The sequence below is a fragment of the Nematolebias whitei genome, chromosome 17 (assembly GCF_014905685.2).
Source record: "Nematolebias whitei isolate Nwh7 chromosome 17, NemWhi1, whole genome shotgun sequence".
Classification (NCBI taxonomy): domain Eukaryota; kingdom Metazoa; phylum Chordata; class Actinopteri; order Cyprinodontiformes; family Rivulidae; genus Nematolebias; species Nematolebias whitei.
The window spans coordinates 42547897-42568482 of NC_056514.1; the positions used below are offsets into that span (position 1 = coordinate 42547897).

A 20586-nucleotide genomic window follows, 5' to 3' on the forward strand; every position below is an offset into this window, starting at 1 on the left:
ATCTGTGGAACAGCTTTTGTGGAAAAGATGTGGAATATCTGTGGAACAGCTTTTGTGGAATGTCTGTGGAACAGCTGTGGAACATCCATGGAACATCTGTGGAACAGCTGAGGAACATCTGTGGGACAGCTGTGACACTTCTGCCCTGATGTTTGTATGTGGAAACACAATCAGTTCAACTTCAATGAGAATGAATTAACCGACAAAATGAAAGAATATTGAACCTGTGCAACACAAACATCAAACAATAAAAAAAATAAAAAATAAAAAAAATATTATCTCTGCTAAACAAAGTTGCTACAGTGTAACATGTTTACGCACTGGTGTCTAAATATCAATTGAACATTTAGTTGAATACCATTTCCATGGATGTCTTAATCTAAAGGTCAAATTTTGTTGACCTCAGGTTCATCACATCCTGGTTTGGCCATTGCACTAAGGACAAAAAATCCTTGACAGAATGAGTGAAACCACTCTGAGAATCACTGGCACACCTCTCCTAATAATCCAGGACATTAACACCTCCCTCTTTCATATAAAGACAAAGAGCATCATGAAGGAATGTAATCACTTTACAGGCCACGTTTTTCTCTAACTACTGGCAAGAGACTAGGGACTCCTCAAACACACACCACCAGGTTCAGGGCTAGTTTGAACTTCAGGCTGATGAGCAGACACCAGGCTGTGATAGAAAGTTTGTGATGTGTAAAACTGATGTTCATATGCAACATGTAATAATCCATGCTGGTCACTTTGGTTAATAATCGTTTAGCTGGAGGGTTTGACCTTGTAGACTTTTAATATTCTCATGTCGTTCTGTTCAGTCTGTGAAGGAATGTTTCAAGTAAGATTTTCATTGTAATCTGTAAAACTTTTACACGATAGTAAACTTTTGAACTTGGGCTTAACTATGACCTGTGTAATCACAGGATTTTATGGGTTAGAGTCTGAACTATCTCTGGGCAATTAAATTGTCTGAGACTGAGATGAGACTGCCGAATCTTGAACTTGTTTAAGCTTGACATCATAGTTCAGTACTTTAATTAATGACTTTGACCTGAACCTTGATTTCATTGATATGATTGTTCTCTGATGTTCTCTCAGGTATTCTGAAAGACTACCTGCGTGAGCTGCCATCTCCTATCATCACCAGGACTCTGTACCAGGTGGTCCGAGAAGCCATGACCCTGCAACCCCTGCATATGACCCCTGACCCCCAGTTGTCCCAAAGCACAGTTGAGCTTCTGGCCTGTCTGCCACCTCCAGAGAAGGTAACAGTACTAATAATAAAGCAGTATTGTATATTCTCATACTATCCTTTCTAAGTTTTATGGTATGGTATGGTATAAAGTTTATTCATTTAAAAAAAGTACAAAACAATTCCATAGCAATATAAAAAAAGATTCAAAAGATTTAAAATGAAAGGCAGCAGAAAGAAGAAAAAATTCTTATTATATCTGCCCCTTTTTTCAAACAATTAGTTCAATCATAATAATTTTCAAGTAACAGAACAAAATAACAAAATGAATAACTCTTTCTAATTTTTCTAATTCTAATACAAAAACACACTAAGCTACTTCATATATTTTTTTTAACAATTCAGCTTTGATCTTTTTCTTAAATGTGCACATTGACTTGACATTTTTCACATCACTCTCTAGAACATTCCACAATCCAACTCCTTGGATTGAGGTAGACCTTCCCTTCAGACTAGTTCTGAATTTTGGTTTGACAAATATCTCTATCCCCTTAAGATTATAACAACTTTGTCTTTTAACAAAATTTCTTTGGATATTTAATGGTAATGTGTTATTTTGAGCCCTATACATAACTGATAAAATACTGTAATCTACCAAATCATGGAACTTCAATAACTTCAGTTGATAAAATAATGTGCTTGATGGGTGGCTGTAATGCTTTCTGGTGATAATTCTTATAGCTCTTTTCTGTAAAACAAAAACAGGTTTTGTAAATGTTTTACACGCTTTCCCCCAAACATCAATGCAATAGATTAAATGTGGAACAATGATTGTGTTATACAACATGTACAGAGCTTTATCATTTAATAATTCCCTGACTTTGTATAGTACTGCAATAGATTTAGCTATTTTTGCTTTTACAGGATTGATGTGATTTTTCCATGTTCCATGTTTTTCCATGATTTATAATAATAATAATGCATTTTATTTGTCAGCGCCTTTCAAAACACCCAAGGACACTTCACAGCATTAAAAACACAGTATTAAGCAATATGAAATAACTATTAAAAACACTAAACCAAAAAGAAAATAACATTTAAAAATAACAGTTAAAGTGAAAAGTCTAACTTGAACAGATGAGTTTTGAGTTTTGATTTGAAAGTCAGAAGGCAGTCAATGTTACGGATGTCCGGGGGTAGAGCATTCCAGAGCTGGGGAGCAGAGTGAGAAAAGGCTCTGTGTCCCATGGTGCTGAGGCAGACAAGAGGCACGTTAAGGTGGATGGAAGTGGAAGAACGAAGGGAGCGTGAATGGGTGGTAATGTGCAGGAGATCTAACGGGTAAGGAGGGGCGAGGTTGTGGATAGCCTTGAAAGTGAACAACAAGCTTTTAAATTGAATTCTGAATGTGACTGGAAGCCAGTGAAGTTGCTGTAAAACTGGGGTGATGTGGTGAAATGAGGGGGTTTTGGTGACGATGTGGGCAGCTGAATTTTGAACCATTTGAAGCTTACGGATTAATTTGTGAGGCAGACCAAAGAGGAGAGAGTTACAGTAATCGATTCGAGAAATGACCAGACTGTGGACCAGGATGGAAGCAGAGTGTGGAGAGAGGGATGGACGGAGACGGTTGATATTTCGAAGGTGGAAATATGCAGACCGGGTAATACTATTGATGTGAGAGTGGAAAGAGAGAGTGCTGTCAAGAATGAAACCCAGACTCTTGACGTGAGGGGAGGGAGAAACCAAGGAGTTGTCAATGGTGAGTGAGAAACTGTTAACTTTAGATAAGGTGGATTTAGTGCCAATGAGTAGAAACTCTGTTTTATCACCGTTTAATTTCAGGAAGTTAGATGTGAACCAGGATTTAATTTCAGCTAAGCAGGAAGTGAGGAAGGAGGGAGGAAGTGAAGAGTTAGGTGCAGTGGATAAAAAGAGCTGGGTGTCATCGGCAAAACAGTGGAAATGAATGTTAAATTTACGAAAGATATTACCAAGGGGGAGAAGGTAGATGATGAAAAGAAGGGGCCCCAGGACAGAGCCTTGGGGCACACCTGAAGTCTGTATTATAACTGAATACTCCATCTGTACTGTTCTCTAAGCTTTTTTTGTTGTTTTCTATTGTATGGGTATACATATGGTTATGTTATGTTTTTAATTTTACTTTATTTGTGGGTGTACACAGGCTTATGTCTTATGTAATGTTCTCATTTTTACTTAATTTTTACTTTATTTTTACTTTATTTTACTTTATTACTATTCGCACCTTATGTCGAAGCAAATTCCTAGTTTGTGAACCTCGTTCATTGACATGGCGATAATAAACTGATTCTGATTCTGAAGTCACAGGAGAGGAATGGGATCTGAATGATTTCAGTTGGATGAACTGAGTGCAGCCAGAAAGATATGACTGAAACCAAGCGAGGGGTGTGTGGGTGATGCCAATGGATGAAAGTCTGTGGAGGAGGATGTTGTGGGAGATGGTATCAAAAGCTGCACTGAGATCGAGGAGGATGAGGAGAGAAAGTAATCCAGAAACTGCTGCCATGAGAAGAGAGTTGGTGAGGAGAGCAGATTCCGGACTTCTGGAACTGAAGCCTGACCCAGTCTGATTCAGATTATCCTGTCTCCAGTGGTAGGCACAGCTTACCAAAGAGTTAGCTTCGCTAACCCATAATCTGTTAACTAAAAAATGTACTTTGCTAAAGCTACATCACTAAACATGTTAAAAAAAAACTTTAGCTAAAGCTAACACTAAATCGTTAAGATGACTGTCACTCATTCTGGTCACACGTCTTTGTCTCCTTCCAGTTGAAACTCTGTCGACCAATCACGTCTTGTCACATGTACACATAGACTGCCAGTAGTGTGCCTAATGAACTTTCGAGAAATGCCCACAACAGACAGGAACAAGCTTATGAATTTTGTTAGCTGACATAAAGTTGGCTCCTCCTTGCATCGCCACCTTATCGTGGTGGAGGAGTTTGTGCGCCTGAATGATCCTAGGAGCTATGCTGTTGGGGGCAATTATAATTGCCCCTGGTAGGGTCTCCCAGGGCAGATTGGTCCTAGGTGACAGGCCAGACAACGAGCAATTCAGAAGATTTTTATGGACAAAACAAAACAAGGAACTCAGTGTCCCTTGCCCGGACGTGGGTTACTGGGGCTCCACCCTGGAGCCTGGTCTGGGGGAGGGGCTCGTTGGCGAGCACCTGGTGACCGGGTCTCTACCCATGGGGCCCGGTCGGGCTCAACCCGAAGGAGCAGCATGGGTTTGCTTCCTGTGGACCCACCACCTGCAGGAAGGGCCATAAAAGTCGGGTGCATGATGCTATGGGCAGTGGCCGAAGGCTGGGACCTTGGCGCTCTGACCCTGGCTTACCAAAGCTAGCTTTTGGGACATGGAATGTAACCTCTGGCAGGGAAGTAGCCTGAGCTTGTGCGCAAGGTTGAGAGGTACCGACTAGATATAGTTGGGCTCACCTCGACGCACAGCATGGCTCTGGAACCGATCTCCTTGAGAGGGGTTAGACCTTATTCCACTCTGGAGTTGCCCATGATGAGAGGCGTCAAACTGGTGTGGGTCTACTTGTAGCCCCCCGACTTTGTGCCTGTGTGTTGGAGTTTTCCCCGGTAGAAGAGAGGGTGGCTTCTCTTTGCCTTTGGGGGGGGAACGGGCTGATTTATTTGTGCCTATGCGCCAAACTGCAGTTCAGAGTATCCGGCCTTCTTGGAGTCCTTGGCAGGGGTGCTGGATGGTGTGCCAGCTGGGGACTCCTTTATTCTGCTGGGGGACTTCAATGCCCACGTGGGTAATGACAGTGTGACCTGGAAGGGTGTAATTGGGAGGAATGGCCTCTCTGATCTGAACCCGAGTGGTGTTCTGTTGTTGGACTTCTGTGCTAGTCACAGTTTGTCTGTCACGAACACCATGTTCGAACATAAGGGTGTCCATAAGTGCATTTGGCACCAGGACGCCCTGGGTCGTACATTTATAGATCGATGAGTGACTTCATAGTCGTGTCATCTGATTTGCGGCTGTTTGTTTTGGACACTTGGGTGAAGAGAGGAGCTGAGTTGTCGACCGATCACCACCTGGTATTGAGTTGGATCAGGTGGCGGGGGAAGATGCAGGGCAGATCTGGTTGACCCAAACATGTAGTGAGGGTTTGCTGGGAACGCCTGGCAGAAGAACTCGTCAGAGAGATCTTCAACTCACACCTCCGGGAGAGCTTTAACCACATCCCAGCTGAGGTGGGGGACATTGAGTCAGAGTGGGCCATGTTCTCACCTCTCTTGTTGTGGTAGCTGCCTTGAGCTGTAGCCACAAGGTTGTTGGTGTTTCTCGCGGTGGCCATCCATGAACTCGGTGCTGGACACCCCGGGTTAGGGACACTGTCAATCTGAAGATTGAGTCCTATCGGGCCCTGTTGGCCAATGGGATTCCGGAGGCAGCTGAGGAGTACCAGAGGGCCAAGCAATGTGCAGCCTTGGCTGTTACTGAGGCAAAAGCTTGGATGTGGGAGGAGTTTGGTGAGACCTTGGATAAAGACTCTCGGTCAGCTCTGAGGAGATTCTGGTAAACCATCAGGCGGCTGAGGAGGGGAAAGTAGCACTTTTCTAACACTTTTGTTCAGTGAAGGTGGGGTGCTGTTGACTTCAACCAGTAATGTCGTCGGGAGGTGGAAGGAATACTTCTCGGACCTTCTCAATCCCAATAGCACGTCTTCCATGGAGGAAGCTGAGTCGGGGGACTTTGGGGTTAGGGCTGGGTACCTTTCTAAAAAAATCGGTACCGGTGTCTGTGTCGGTACCTTCACTTCGGTATCGGTTCCTGGACGGTTCTTTTTTCTGTACGAATTTTGTAATTACTATTAATTCTAACAAGAATAAAATTACGTTACACATTACAGTACAAATTGTGAGTTTTATTTTTTAACTTTGGTATTTTGTATTCCAAGCAGGGTTTTTTTTTTTACATAAAAATAAACAAAGAATTTCCAGTTCAAAAGAACAGTTGCAAACAACAAGTGACACATCAGTATCTAATGCTCACTGCTACACACTGAGGACCTTTTCACTTAACAGTTTTTCTTCAGAAACATCAACATGTCTGCTTTCTCTGGACACAAACAAGCCCACTCCTGGCTGATGGTGTCTCCAACAGTAGAAAATTTCACTCTGAGGGTGTAGATGATGCAGATACCTGGTTATCAGTTTGATAACACTGACATAGTGTCCTTCACATTCCACCAGCAGGTCACTGGATTCACTGAGGTTAGGGTTGATGGCCGACATCTGCACCTCTGTGTCTCTTCCTGAATCTTCTCTGTGGTTTTCTGGGGTTTAGGGCTCTGATCATCTCCCTAATTGACATTAGAACACAAAACATCAACAATAACATGGTTGTGTTATTATTCCTCAAAAAACATTATCTAGGCTGAGAAATAAAAGCTTAACTGGTCAACAGTATCCTTTAGTTTACTTACCTCCAACATGCAGCCTCCACTGTAGAAAAAGGCAGCAAACTTTTAACAACAAAGTTTGTGACTGTCCTGTGCCCCCCCCCCCCACACACACACACACACACACACACCTCGCTTTTCTTTTGTCTGCCTCTGTCCTTCTCACATCAAGGTCAGAGGCTCCAGTGAGGAGAACATCAACAAACAGTGAACATTAGCTGAACTTTTTAAGTAGCTGATCCGATGGATGAGCACAGTTTTACAAGCTAAGCTTAATCTGTTATTGTCAAATTTGAGTTAATAATAATAATGAATTTAATTTATAACACACTTTTCATTAACAAAAATCTCAAAGTGCCAAGTTAGCTTCTGAGTTTAGCTAGCTACATAGATAAAATAAATTTACACACTAATAGCTTAAAGTTAACGTTACATGAATTCTAGTTTAATTCACCGTGATGCACGTGTTAAGCTGTATTAACATTAACAAACATAAACTTACCAGCTGAAACACAGACACAGCTCCGTCCTCGGAGTTCTTTGATGAAGAGGAGTCCGGTCGTGGAATGTTGATTCAGGCCGTTTATGCTCTAACACTCACAGGCTGACTTTTAACGCTGAGAGAGTAGGGGGAGAGGCTGCTGTCCTTCACTCTTCTTGCAGAAAGCCGTTCGTCAACACGCGCTGCGCACGTGAACCCCGTCTCTGTGCGTAACCAGCACCATAGACCTACAAGATGTAGGGCAGCTCTATACAGCTCTGGGTGTGAACATGTAGTCTGTTTGTCATATGTCTGCGTTTTACCTGACGGCGTGCTGAAACCATGTGATACGTTACAGCCAATACTGAAACTTGACACCAAAAAAAGAGTGACTTTTCAATCCATATACCGACCGATGCAGTTCAGTCGGTGCTATAAAAGAACCTCGGTTCAGTACTCAGCCCTATTTGGGATTGATCCGTCCATAACCGTGGCTGAGGTCGCCATGGTAGTTAAAAAGCTCCGAGGCAGCAGGGCTCCTGGAGTGGATGAGATTTATCCTGATTTCCTTAAGGCTCTGGATGTTGTGAGGCTGTCTTTGCTGACACGCCTTTGCAACGTCGTGTGGACATCAGGGGCATTGCCACTGAATTGGCAGACTGGGGTGGTGGTTCCCCTCTTCAAAAAGGGGGGCCGGAGGGTGTGCTCCAATTATAGGGGCATCACTCTCCTTAGCCTCCCTGTTAAGGTATATTCAGGGGTACTGGAGAAGTGAGTCCGATCGTTGGTCGAACCTTAGATCCAGGAGGAACAATGTGGGTTCCGTCCTGGCCATGGAACACTGGATCAGCTCTTTACCCTCACTAGGGTCCTTGAGGGGTCATGGGAGTTTGCCCATCCAGCATACATGTGTTTTGTGGACTTGGAGAAGGCATTCGACCTTGTTCCTCGGGGTACACTGTGGGGGGGGGGGGGGGGGGGTGCTCCGTGAGTATGGGATTGGAGACCCGTTGTTACGGGCTGTTCAGTCCCTATACAAGCGATGCGAGAGTTTGGTTTGCATTACCGGCAGTAAATCGGACCCCTTCAGGGTGGAAGTTGGACTCCGCCAGGGCTGCCCATTGTCACCGATTCTGTTCATAACTTTTATGGGCAGAATTTTTCGGTGCGATTAGCTGGTGGAGGGTTTCTGGTTCGATGGCCTCAGGATTCCATCTCTGCTCTTTGCAGATGATGTGGTCCTGTTGGTGTCATCGTGCCGTGATGTTCAGCTCTCACTGGAGCAGTTCACAGCTGATTGTGAAGCGGCTGGGATGAGAATCAGCACCTCCAAATCTGAGGCCATTGTCCTCAACCGGAAAAGGGTGGATTGATCTCTTCAGGTCGAGGGTGAGTTTCTGCCTCATGTGGAAAAGTTCAAGTATCTCAGGATTTTGTTGACGAGTGAGGGAAGAATGGAGCGTGAGCTTGACAGACGGAGTGGTGCAGCGTCTGCAGTATTGCAGACTCAGTACCGGTCCGTTGTGGTGAAGAGAGAGCTGAACTGTAAGGCAAAGCTCTCTGTTTACCAGTCGGTCTACGTTCCTACCCTCACCTATGGTCATGAGCTCTGGGTAGTAACCGAAAGAATGAGATTGTGGATACAGGCGGTTGAAATGAGTTTTCTCTGCAGTGTAGCTGGACTCTCCCTTAGAAATAGGGTGAGAAGTTCAGTTATCCGGGAGAGACTCAGAGTAGAACCGCTACTCCTTCACGTTGAGAGGAGCCAGTTGAGGTGGTTCGGGCATCTGGTAAGGATGGTCCCTGGGCGCCTCCCTAGGGAGGTGCTTCGAGCATGTCCTACTGGTAGGAGACCCCAGGGAAGACCTAGGACACGGTAGAGAGACTATGTCTCTCGGTTGGTCTGGGAACACCTTGGAATTCTCCCAAAAGAGCTGGAAGAGGTGGCTGTGGAAAGAGATGTCTGGGCCTCCCGGCTCAAGCTGCTGCCTCTGCAACCTGACTTTGGAATAAGTGGAAGGTAATGGATGGATGGACATAAAGTTGACAAAACCTATTCAAATCAATTCACTTCAATTCAGTTTATTTATATAGTGCCAAGTCACAACAGAAGTCGTCTCTGGACACTAAACATAAACATCCATCCATTCATTATCTTTAACCGCGTCTTCCTTTTTAGTGTCAAGGGGTCGCCGGTGCCCATGTCCATTAATCACTGTGTGAGGGGCGGAGTACACCCTGGACAAGCCAAGTCCATCACAGGGCCACATAGAGACAAATGAGACAAACAACCATTCACTCTCCCACCTACATCTAGGGACAATTTAGATTTACCAATCAGCCTAACATGCATGTTTTTGGTCTGTGGGAGGTAACTGGACTACCCGGAGAAAACCCACGCATGCACAGGGAGAACATACAAACTCAATTCAATTCAGTTTATTTATATAGCGCCAAATCACAACAAAGTTGTCTCAGGACACTTTACAGAAACATTCACATACATAAAAGCCAATTAGTAAAGTTCTCTATCTAAGGAATCCAGCAGACAAGTTGAGTCTTGGCTTCGTTGCAGTCTCCCATCCTCAGCAAGCACAGTGGCAACAGTGGAAAGGAAAAACTTTTCTAAACACAACGTCCCAGTGGCTTTTAAACCCCTAAACACATTACGGCAAAGACTGGTTCATCCCAAAGATCCAGTCCCCCGGCACAAACAGAGTAATATTGTGTTTGCTGTTCAGTGTCAGGAGGGCTGTGATCAGTCTTACATTGGGGAAACTAAACTGCCACTGGCCAAAAGGATGGACCAGCACAGAAGATCAACATCATCAGGCCAGGACTCTGTGGTCTACACTCATCTCCAGGCCAGTGGTCACTCTTTCAGGGATGAAGATGTTCACATCCTGGATAGAGAGGAACGATGGTTTGAGAGAGGAGTAAAGGAGGCCATCTTTGTGAAAAGAAACCGTCCATCATTAAATGGGTGAAGGCCTCCATGTTCAACTGTCCCCCTCTTACAATGCTGTTATTGCTAGTATCACTCAGCCCCCTGTGAATATCAAACAGCCATTAGGGTGCTAATGATCCATCGTTAGGCTGATGGTCCTCCTTGATTATGTAAGCAGCTGGTTTTGGTTGTCAGCAGCAAACTGGTTGATCCACTATGATAAGGTGCTATTTATAAGACTGAGCTGAATACAGCACCTCAGACTGAGGAAGTCTTTCGGATGAAAGACAAAACGTTTCTACAATTTTATTTTATTTTATTTTTAATTTTTTTTTTTGAATGTCCAGAGGACCAGATTTAACTTTTTTAGATAACATATTAAAGGACACGGACTCAAAACGTAAGGGTTCAAACTTTCAGTTTATTTAAACAGGCTTCCTGCGGGGGGAAAAAAAAGATTATAATGAACCCCTAATGTCTGTGTCCACCCAAAAAAAACAAAAACCCAAAGTAACAACTTAAAGATGGAGCTGGTGGGCCGGCCAAACAGAACATAAAGGTACCACAGTGGGCCAACCCTATACAGGGCCGTCTAAGCCACTGGGTACCAGACTAAAAAAACTACAAAAACTCTATTACAAAAGAAGAAGCGAAAACAGGGCTACTAGTCCCACCAGACCAAAGTTACAACAAATGTACAAAAAGTTAACAAAAAAATTTACCTGAGGTGGCTGGGGCCACCGACAGCAGGCCACAGCTCCAGGACAAAAAAGAGAAGAATAAAACAAGGGCCCTGGGAAAACAAGGGCGGCAAAGAACAAGGTCCAAAAATGTGGGAGCATGAGAGGAGCAAAAACAAAGTGTGCCTCAGAGAGGGCCAAAAGCAGAGTGAGCCTTAGAGGGAAACCAGCCTATTTATGGATGGGCAGAAAAGGCCACAGCCCAAAACAATCAAAGGTTGATTAGCCAACACAAAACCTGTCCAAAGGGACAAAATAATAAGGCAAATGTGCCACAGGCACATAACAGTAGACGCAAGTGTGCCTACCTGCCCTACGGTGCTGCAAAACCTCATGTATAGATGCATGTGTAGGTTGTCTGAATCTGAAAACTATCATTGCTACACTGACCAACCATAGACTAAGCTCTGTGCGATACTTTTCTACTTTATGGACTCAATGGCATTTGAACTTCTATAGAAAAGCTTTTTTAACTTTGTTTTCTTGTTGGTGTTTGTTTTTTATATGGATCATATTGTGTCTGAAATAAAGGAAATGATGATGATGATCAGCTTCTGTTCTCAGGCCACACTGTCCCTCTTGTTGGACCACCTCAGCCTGGTCGCATCCTTCAGCTCCTTCAACAGGATGACCCATCAGAACCTGGCAGTCTGCTTTGGTCCAGTGCTCCTCACACCAACCCAGGAGACGTGGAGGGCAAGAGAAAGAACAGAAAGGGCGAGTCGAGGAATGGGGAAGTTCTTCAGTCCTGGTGAGGAGATAGTGAACGCAGTAGACTTCAAACGGCACATTGAGGCCCTGCACTACCTGCTGCAACTGTGGCCAGGTGAGACCAGGAAGTCCCTGTCCATTGTAACGCTGTGCTGTTGCAATAGGAAAAAATTACATTTGACATTCCCCCTGTTCTCCTCAGTGCCAACTCATCGAGTTCCATCAGATGACCGTACACACCTTTCCCCTCTATCCTGTTCCATCCTTACCCAGAGTGCCCTGGGCCAGCTGCCACAACAGTGCCATCCCTTCCTAAGGCTAGGTGTGGCTCCAAACCGGGAGGAGGTGGTGGTCTCCCGTCGAAGCCACAGCAGGCTGGAGAGTCCGCCACCAATCAATCGGTATGCTGGAGACTGGAGTGTCTGTGGCAGAAAGCTTCTGCCTGAACAGGAAGCTGATTATGACGAGGTGGCTGGAAGTGAGAGTGATGAAGGTAAAACCATGAAAAGCATGGAGGTTCAGTTCAGGTTCATTAAAAACAGATCCATCTGTAGTTAATCCAATATCTCATGTAGGAAGATTCTCAGCTTCAGAGGAACAAATAGTAACAAGAACATGGCATCTACTTTTTGTTTCAGACAGCGAGCATGACGAAGAGGAAGAGCAGAAGGAGGCGTGGTCTTCAAGAGGTGCAGGAGCAGGAATGTTTGTGGATGACTTCATGGACTTTGATGCTCCATTCAACTGCCGACTCAGCCTGAAGGACTTTGACACCCTCATCCATGATCTGGACCGAGAACTGGCCAAACAAATCAACATCTACCTATAGAAAAGGAGGAGGAGGAGGGTGATGATGATGTCTGAAACCTCCAACAGGAGGTGAAGTGTCTTTGACCACATCTGACTGCAGAGCCAGATGTGTCGGACTCCTGATGCTCCCTGCTAGCGGAGCAGTCTTTCGGAAAAGGCGAACTGCAATGTGGTTCAGTTTCATGGTACAGTTTTTCCCACTGTGAGATTCTGAAGCTGTTTGTCACATTTTTGACAGTCTCTATATTTTGCACACTTTCAGTCCTCACTTGTTTGTTTTTTTTTGTTTTGTTTTTTTAAATTGACTTTTGATTATGTAACCAAAGTAACGAAGCAGTTTCTGCTGGAGAAACCCCAGCTGCATGTTTGTACGTTTTACTACTAAACCAAATATTAAACATTCTTATTTTTATTCTTATTGACGAAAGGCTTGGCGTGTTTTACCATCACAGCACAGAACCATTGTGACCTTCCTGTAGGAAGCAGAATGTCAGTTTATTCAGCAACATGCATAACTTCTTTGTGTTTGACTCCACAACTTGACCAGAAGATACTGAAAGTGTCTGACAAAATAAACTAGAACAACTTTATTTTAATTTTATTTAATATGAACACTTGACCTAGGGGGAGTCGTGGCGCAGAGGTTAGAGAAGGTGAGCCTGTGATCGTAAGGTCACCGGTTAAACTTCCCAAACCGACAACATCAAAATGTTCAACCTTTATTTATTCAGGTTAATCCCATTGAGTCTTGAGGATTCATTTACAAAAGAGACCTTAATTTTAATAAAGAGTAATGAAAACAGTGGACAACAATAGACAATCATAAAGATTGTGTACAAATAATTAAAAAAAAGTGAAAATGAAATAGTAATTAAAAGGATAATTTAAAGGAAAAGTAGTGTAATAACAGCTAGGTTGTAAGGCGGTGTAGAAAACTAAAAACAGGAACATGTCTGCGTTGGTTTTTGCCAGGAACTTAACAGATGCTTAAAGCCAGTTAAAGAGGTCAAGGTCGAGAGCTTCAGATCTTTTTGCAAGATATTCCAGGAAACAGGAGCGGAGTAGGAGAAGGTCCTTTTGCCTACTTCAATCCTCACTGGGGGGACACTGCATGTAATAATGTCCTGAGAGCGCACGCTGTAGCTGCACTCACACAGAGACATGTAGGAGGAGATGTATGAAGGCAGCAGACCAAGAAGTGATTTAAAGATGAAAATGTACCAGTGGGAGAGTCTGCGTGAAGTTAATGATGTCCAGTTAACCAGTGAATACTGGGTGCAGTGGTGGGTATGATAGTTACAGCCACTGGTTGGTCCATTTAAGGAGTTTACTGCTTGGTGGGGAAACAGTTTACTGGAACTCCTCTGACTGATGAAGCCCTCTGGATCGAAGGTGAAACATCTCAAAAAAAAAAAAAGAAACTGTCCAGATGACCCGACAGAATTATTGGATTTGGCACCTGGATGATTGAGCATGAACTTTGTTGCCTTGAACCACTTTGGCTGTGGCTGCCTGCCTGGGAGGAGTTGACAAGGGACAGGACGACCCCCAGAAACCATCTTAGCTCCAGCGAACTGGTTGGTCCACTTAAGATTTTACTTTTTGGTGGGGAAACAGTTTACTGGAACTCTGACTGATGAAGCCCTCAAGATAGAGGTTGAAATGTCTTTATAAAAAAAAAAGAAACTGTCCAGATGACCCAACTGAGAATTATTGGGTTGACTGAATCAGTGGCTCTTTGAAACAACCAGAAATTATGTGGGTATGGTGGCCACCTCCAGTGATCTGTGGGAAAGTTGGGTGGCTGCAGAGGACATGCTTGGTGAATATTTTCGCTTCCCTGGACTGTATTCATTCATTCAACCTTTATTTAAACAGGTTAGTCCCATTGAGCCACGAGGACTCCTTTACAAGAGAGACCTGGATTTTAACAAAGAGTGATGACAACAGTGGATAACGACGACAACAATAGCCATTCACAAATGATTCATACAAACTTTTTTTTTTTTAACAACTGAAAACAGTATGATAATTAAAAGATGAAAGAAACATAGCAAAAAAACCCAGCTAGGTTACAAGGCAGTGTAGAAAACTAAAAACAGGAACATGTCTGCATTGGTTTTTGCCAGGAGCTTAACAAACGTTTGAAGCCACTTAGAGAGGTCAAGGTCGAGAGCTTCAAATCTTTTCGCAAAATATTCCAGGAAACAGTAGCAGAGTAGGAGAAGGTCATTTTGCCTAGTTCAGTCCTCACTGGGTATGACTCACCTGGGATGAAGGAGTTTTTGGATGAGATACTGGGGGAAAAGAGAAGGCTGGAGACTCGGTGGGGTTTTCCTGTGATGAGAAGTGGAGAGGAGCCGAACCCTCAGGTGATTCAGATGAAGAGCTGGATATGTTGGAGGTTAAAGCAACTTACAGTCATCAGAGGGACAGTAGAACTGGACTGAAGACAATAAACTGATCTGAGGACAGTAAACCTTTTTTCATTCAACCTTTATTTATACAGGTTAATCCCATTGAGCCTCAGAGACTCATTTATGAGAGGGACCTGATTTCTTTAACCAAGAGTAGCTGTAGCTCCAGTCGTGTTTGAACACTTTCAACCAGTGTCTCTTGCCACTCTCACTGATGTTGTTCCACAGGAAGCTCACTAATTGCCCACTGGACATTCTTCCCTCCAAGTTTTTGAAAGAGGTTTTTAATTCTGTGGGTTTCTGTGTTTAAACATTTTTAAACTCCTGCCTTCGTCTAGGAATTGTCCCTGCTGCATTTAAACATGCTGTGGTTAGGCCCCTTCTTAAAAACCTCACCTAGACCCATCACTTTTATCAAATTTTAGACCTATTTCTCATCTGCCTTTTTTAGATAAAGTTTTAGAAAAAGTTGTTTTTATGCAGTTACAACTTGTTTTAGAAAACCATGGTATTTATGAAACATTTCAGTCTGGATTTAGAACCCGTCATTCTACCGAATCAGCCCTGTTAAAAGTCCATAATGACATTTCCATGTCCATGGATGTCAAGTGTCCCATTGCTCTGGTGTTGCTGGACCTTACAGCTGTGTTTGACACAGTGGACCACGCTGTCCTGTTGTCTCGTCTTCAACGTTATGTTGGAATATCTGGTACAGCTCTCAAGTGGTTCACTGCCTATTTGACCAACAGAACGTTCTCTGTCATGCTGGATAATCTGTCTTCCTCCACTGCCCCTCTCTCTTGTGGTGTGCCACAGGGTTCTATTCTTGGTCCTGTCCTCTTCTCATTGTACATGCTGCCCTGTGGATCAGTGATAGCCAAACATAATTTTTCTTTTCACTGCTATGCTGATGATGTACAAATTTATTTACCAATGAAACCTAAAATCAGTAACCTTCTCACACCTTTCGCTGATTGTATTGCCGACATTAAACTGGCTTCATCGTAATTTTTTGTTTTTAAACGAAGGAAAGACAGAATGCATCTTCTTTGGTGATGATGCTCCCTGTAACTTTGGTGCTCTGACATCCAAGTTCAGACCCACAGTTAAAAACTTGGGAGTGACATTTGATAAGGACTTAAAGTTTGACAAACAAATATCCTCTGTAGTCAAGACCTGTTTTTATCAGTTACGTCTTTTATCCAAAGATAAGCCTTTTTAAATCGTTCTGATTTGGAAAAGGCCATTCGTGCTTTTATAACTTCAAGGCTCGACTACTGCAATTCCCTATATGCAGGAATTCCTTAGATAGAGAACTTTACTAATTGGCTTTTATGTATGTGAATGTTTCTGTAAAGTGCCTGAGACAACTTTGTTGTGATTTGGCGCTATAGAAATAAACTGAATTGAAATTGAAATTGAATTGAATCTTCCATTAGACGCCTTCAATTGGTCCAAAATGCTGCAGCTCGACTTTTAACCAACACCTCCAGACGTGAGCACATTACCCCTGTTTTATTTTCTCTCCACTGGCTTCCAGTCGATTTTAGAATTAAATTTAAAATTTTATTATTCACTTTTAAAGCTCTCAATGGTCTTGCCCCACTATATTTGACTGATCTTGTAGCTGTCCATGGATATAGGAGAACACTGAGATCATCCAATACATTTCTACTCTCCAGCTCCCCCACTGACCCCAATAGGCACCCCCATTCTCCAAGATCCACCAGGGGAGGGAGGCTCCAGTGCATCCATCCAGGAGCAGGAGGCAGCCGCACCACCAGGGACCCAGGCCACGGACCGGCACATAGCCCAGAGGATCGACCAGAACCTGGGCCAGCGACACCCCCCCCCCCCCCCCCTGCTTTTATGGTTGCTTTTATCCTGCTGCTATCTGATGTTCACTCTTTGTAGCACTTTGAGATTCACTGTGAATGTAAAGTGCATTATAAATAAAAGTTATTATTATTATTAAGGTTTCCTCGTCCAGTTTGGTTTATTGAAACAAAATGCAGAGGTTATTATTAACAATATTTATTATGCTTGATTGTAATATATTGGCTTGTTTTACCTGAGTTGAATCGTTTTGTTTAGCAGCATCCTGCCATGTTACTTACACAGCACAGCTCTCACGTGACCTCAGCAGCTCATCACCAGGTGCACCCTGATATTCTGTCAAAATTGAATTCAAATCTGGTCAAGCTATTGAGTTTTTACAGGAGAGCTTACCCTGCGACAGACCAAGCAGTAATCTTATTATCCATAACATTCAACTATTATCAGAGTTGTATGCTGCAGATAGAGGTTCTAGCATAACTAGTGCTTATCTCACTGAGCTACAAGGTATGGCTAAACTTGTTGGGGTAGAACAACAAAGTCCACGCTCAATAATCCAGGTAAACAATCCAACATTTTTCAGTCAGGTCATCTGGACAGTTTCTTTTTTTGTGCTGAAACGTTTTGCCTTCGATCCAGAAGGCTTCATCAGTCAAGGAAACAAACAAAACTGATTCTTCCCCCAACAACTTACTCCAAAGTGGAACAAACCAGTTTTTTTTTTTTTTGTGATAAGATAATAAGATAATCCAGAAACTGTCCAGAAATAAACTGTCCAGATGACTTGACTGAAAAATGTTGGATTGTAAACCTGGATTATTGAGCATGGATTTTGTTTTCAACCAGTTTGACACGACTGTCAACAAGGAAGAGGGGGCGTACCAAAGAAACCATCTTATCACAAACAAAACTGGTTTGTGTCATAATGGCGGAGTGTACCCAGAAAGAACGGACTGAAGGACAACAGACTCAGGATCATAAATAGAAGGGTGATTTATTTTACAGTGATAATAATAATAAATAATAAACAGTCTTATATTCACAAGAGCTGAAACTGGAAAATTCCTGGAAGGGAAAGGGGAGTCGATTAGAGTCTTATTGGTCGGAGGATGGATGATATGATGGTCGGGAAATGATAATATTCTTCTTACTGTAAATGACTGGTGGGAGGACACAGGGTGGAATCCAAATTCCAGTAAAAGGTCGATGCACGGATGGAGCGTGGAGGTCGAGGCAGGAGGGGTAGTAGTTTGGCTGGAGTCCACGAGGAGAGACTTGAGCTCAGGTAAGTACAGATCAATCCACAGGTTTGCATGAAACATCCAGGACTGGAGGTGCAGGAAAAACCAAGTTCTGTTAGAAGCGAAGAAGACACACAGGTAAGTAATTCAAAAATATATCGAAACACTTGAAAGGCCAGGAGCACAACTACCCTCAACAAGATATGCTCCAGCACTGGATGAAGCAAGTCTGCAGCCTCATATAGTCCTGGAGGTAATTAGGGAGATGGCCAGCAGCTAGGCATGATTAACTCTGCTGTAGGAGCTCAAGAGTCTGTGGAGAGAACACACTGAAAACCCCAACAGTTTGTTCCACTTTGGAGTAAACTGTTGGGGGAAGAATCAGTTTTGTTGTGTGTTTCCTTGACTGATGAAGCCTTCAGAATCGAAAGCGAAACGTTTCAGCACAAAAAAAAGAAACTGTCCAGATGACCTGACAGAAAAATATTGGATTTTATACCTGGATTATTGAGCATGGACTTTGTTGTTTTCAACCAGTTTGACATGACTGGCAACAAGGAAGAGGGCTGGCACTGGAGGAGTGGGCGTACCAAAGAGACCATCTTATCACAAACAAAACTGGTTTGTTCCACTTTGGAGTAAGCTGTTGGGGGAAGAATCAGTTTTCTTGTGTGTTTCCTTGACTGATGAAGCCTTCCGGATCAAATGCGAAACGTTTCAGCACAAAAAAGAAACTGTCCAGATGACATGACTGAAAAATGTTGGATTGTTGGGGTAGACTTTGAAAAAGTCTTACTAGATGAGTTAGCTTGAATCCAAAAGTCTACTACTGATGTCAAAGTCACAGATGGGTCTGTTACATCTGTCAAGGAGACCGCTAAATGGAGACCAGCCTGTTCCCGGAATGGACATGTCCCGGCATGTCTCGTTCCAAGGCCCGGGTGGAAAGGCCTTGAAGTCTGAGATAATGGGGACCATATGCTAAAGGAACATATACACTTGCAGTCTTACACCCTACACAAACACACATGCATATACAGGTCCTTCTCAAAAAAATAGAATATAGTGATAAAGGTCATTATTTTCCATAATGTAATGATAAAAATGAAACTTTCATATATTTCAGATTCATTGCACACCAACTGAAATATTTCAGGTCTTCCATCCATCCATCTATTTTCTTCCGCTTATCCGGGGTCAGGTCGCGGGGGTAGCAGCCTAAGTAGGGAGGCCCAGACTTCCCTCTCCCCAGCCACTTGGGCCAGCTCTTCCAGGGGAATCCCGAGGCGTTCCCAGGCCAGCCGAGAAACATAGTCCCTCCAGCGTGTCCTGGGTCTTCCTCTGGGCCTCCTTCCGGTGGGACGTGTCTGGAACACCTCACCAGGGAGGCGTCCAGAAGGCATCCTAAACAGATGCCCAAGCCACCTCAACTGGCTCCTCTCGATGTGGAGAAGCAGCGGCTCTACTCCGAGTCCCTCCCGGATGATCGAGCTTCTCACCCTGTCTCTAAGGGAGAGCCCAGACACGAAACTCATTTTGGCCGCTTGTATCAGAGATCTCATTCTTTCGGTCACAACCCAAAGCTCGTGACCATAGATGAGGGTAGGAACGTAGATCGATCGGTAAATTGAGAGCTTCGCCTTTTGACTCAGCTCTCTCTTCACCATGACAGACCTGTACAGCGCCTGCTTCACTGCAGACGCTGCACCTATCCGCCAATCGATCTCACGCTCCATTTTTCCCTCATTCGTGAACAAGACCCCAAGATACTTGAACTCCTCCACTTGGGGTAGGACCTCCTCCCTGACCCGGAGAGGGCACTCTACCCTTTTCCGGCTCAAGACCATGGCCTCGGATTTGGAGGAACTGATCTTCATCCCGGCCGTGTCGCATTCGGCTGCGAACCGCTCCAGCGAAAACTGTAGATCACGATCTGATGAAGCCAATAAGACCACATCATCTGCAAAAAGCAGAGAGGCAATCCTAAGGCCACAAAAAAGTAACAAAAAAGGTTATATGTCCAACTATCAAAGTGGTTTTAGAAAAGGAAGAAACACGATGGATCCAGTCTTGTGTCTGGAGCATGAGATCAGGAAAGCCCAGATTAATAAAGAAAGTGTGGTAGCTGAATTTTTTGACGTAGAGAAAGCGTATGACATGATGTGGAGAGAGGGACTACTTGTAAAAATGAAAAAAAAATGGGAATCACAGGATGAATGTTTAAATGGATTAAACTTTTCTATCAGACAGACAAATACAGGTGAGAATAGGAAAAGATTACTCTGACAAATACTTCATAGAAAATGGGACACCACAGGGAAGCATAGTTAGCCCTCTGTTATTCTCTATAATGATCAACGACATGTTTGATGGTGTAGAAACAAGAATGGGAAGGTTTTTATTTGCAGATGATGGGGCTTTGTGGAAGAGAGGCAAAAATCTACAGTTTATTATAAAAAAGGTACAGGAAGCAATAAAAACAGTTGAAAATGGTCAAATAGATGGGGATTAAAATTTTCAGTAGAAAAGACAAAATCAATAATTTTCACAAGAAAAAACATACCTAATAATAATGAACTCAAGTTGTACGGAAAAGTAATTGAAAGAGAAAAACAGTTTAAATTTCTGGGCATCTGGTTTGATGAGAGACTAACATGGACAGTGCACATTCAAAAAGTTACTGACAAATGTAAAAAGATTCTAAACATCATGAGGTGTTTGACAGGGAAAGACTGGGGAG

At 43.5% G+C, this 20586-nt stretch overlaps 1 protein-coding gene across 1 annotated transcript in view; it reads left to right on the forward strand.

The window, feature by feature from the left end:
* Positions 1 to 12405, forward strand: part of LOC119423888 (rho GTPase-activating protein SYDE1) — a 52167-nt gene extending 39762 nt beyond the window's left edge. Inside the window, exons 11-14 of the mRNA XM_037691313.1 lie at positions 1105 to 1271; positions 11396 to 11657; positions 11745 to 12035; positions 12181 to 12405. Of these exons, the coding sequence (XP_037547241.1) occupies positions 1105 to 1271; positions 11396 to 11657; positions 11745 to 12035; positions 12181 to 12371 (911 nt within the window). The 3' untranslated portion in view covers positions 12372 to 12405. The remainder of the gene's footprint in view (positions 1 to 1104; positions 1272 to 11395; positions 11658 to 11744; positions 12036 to 12180) is intronic.
* The last annotated feature ends 8181 nt before the right edge of the window (positions 12406 to 20586 follow it).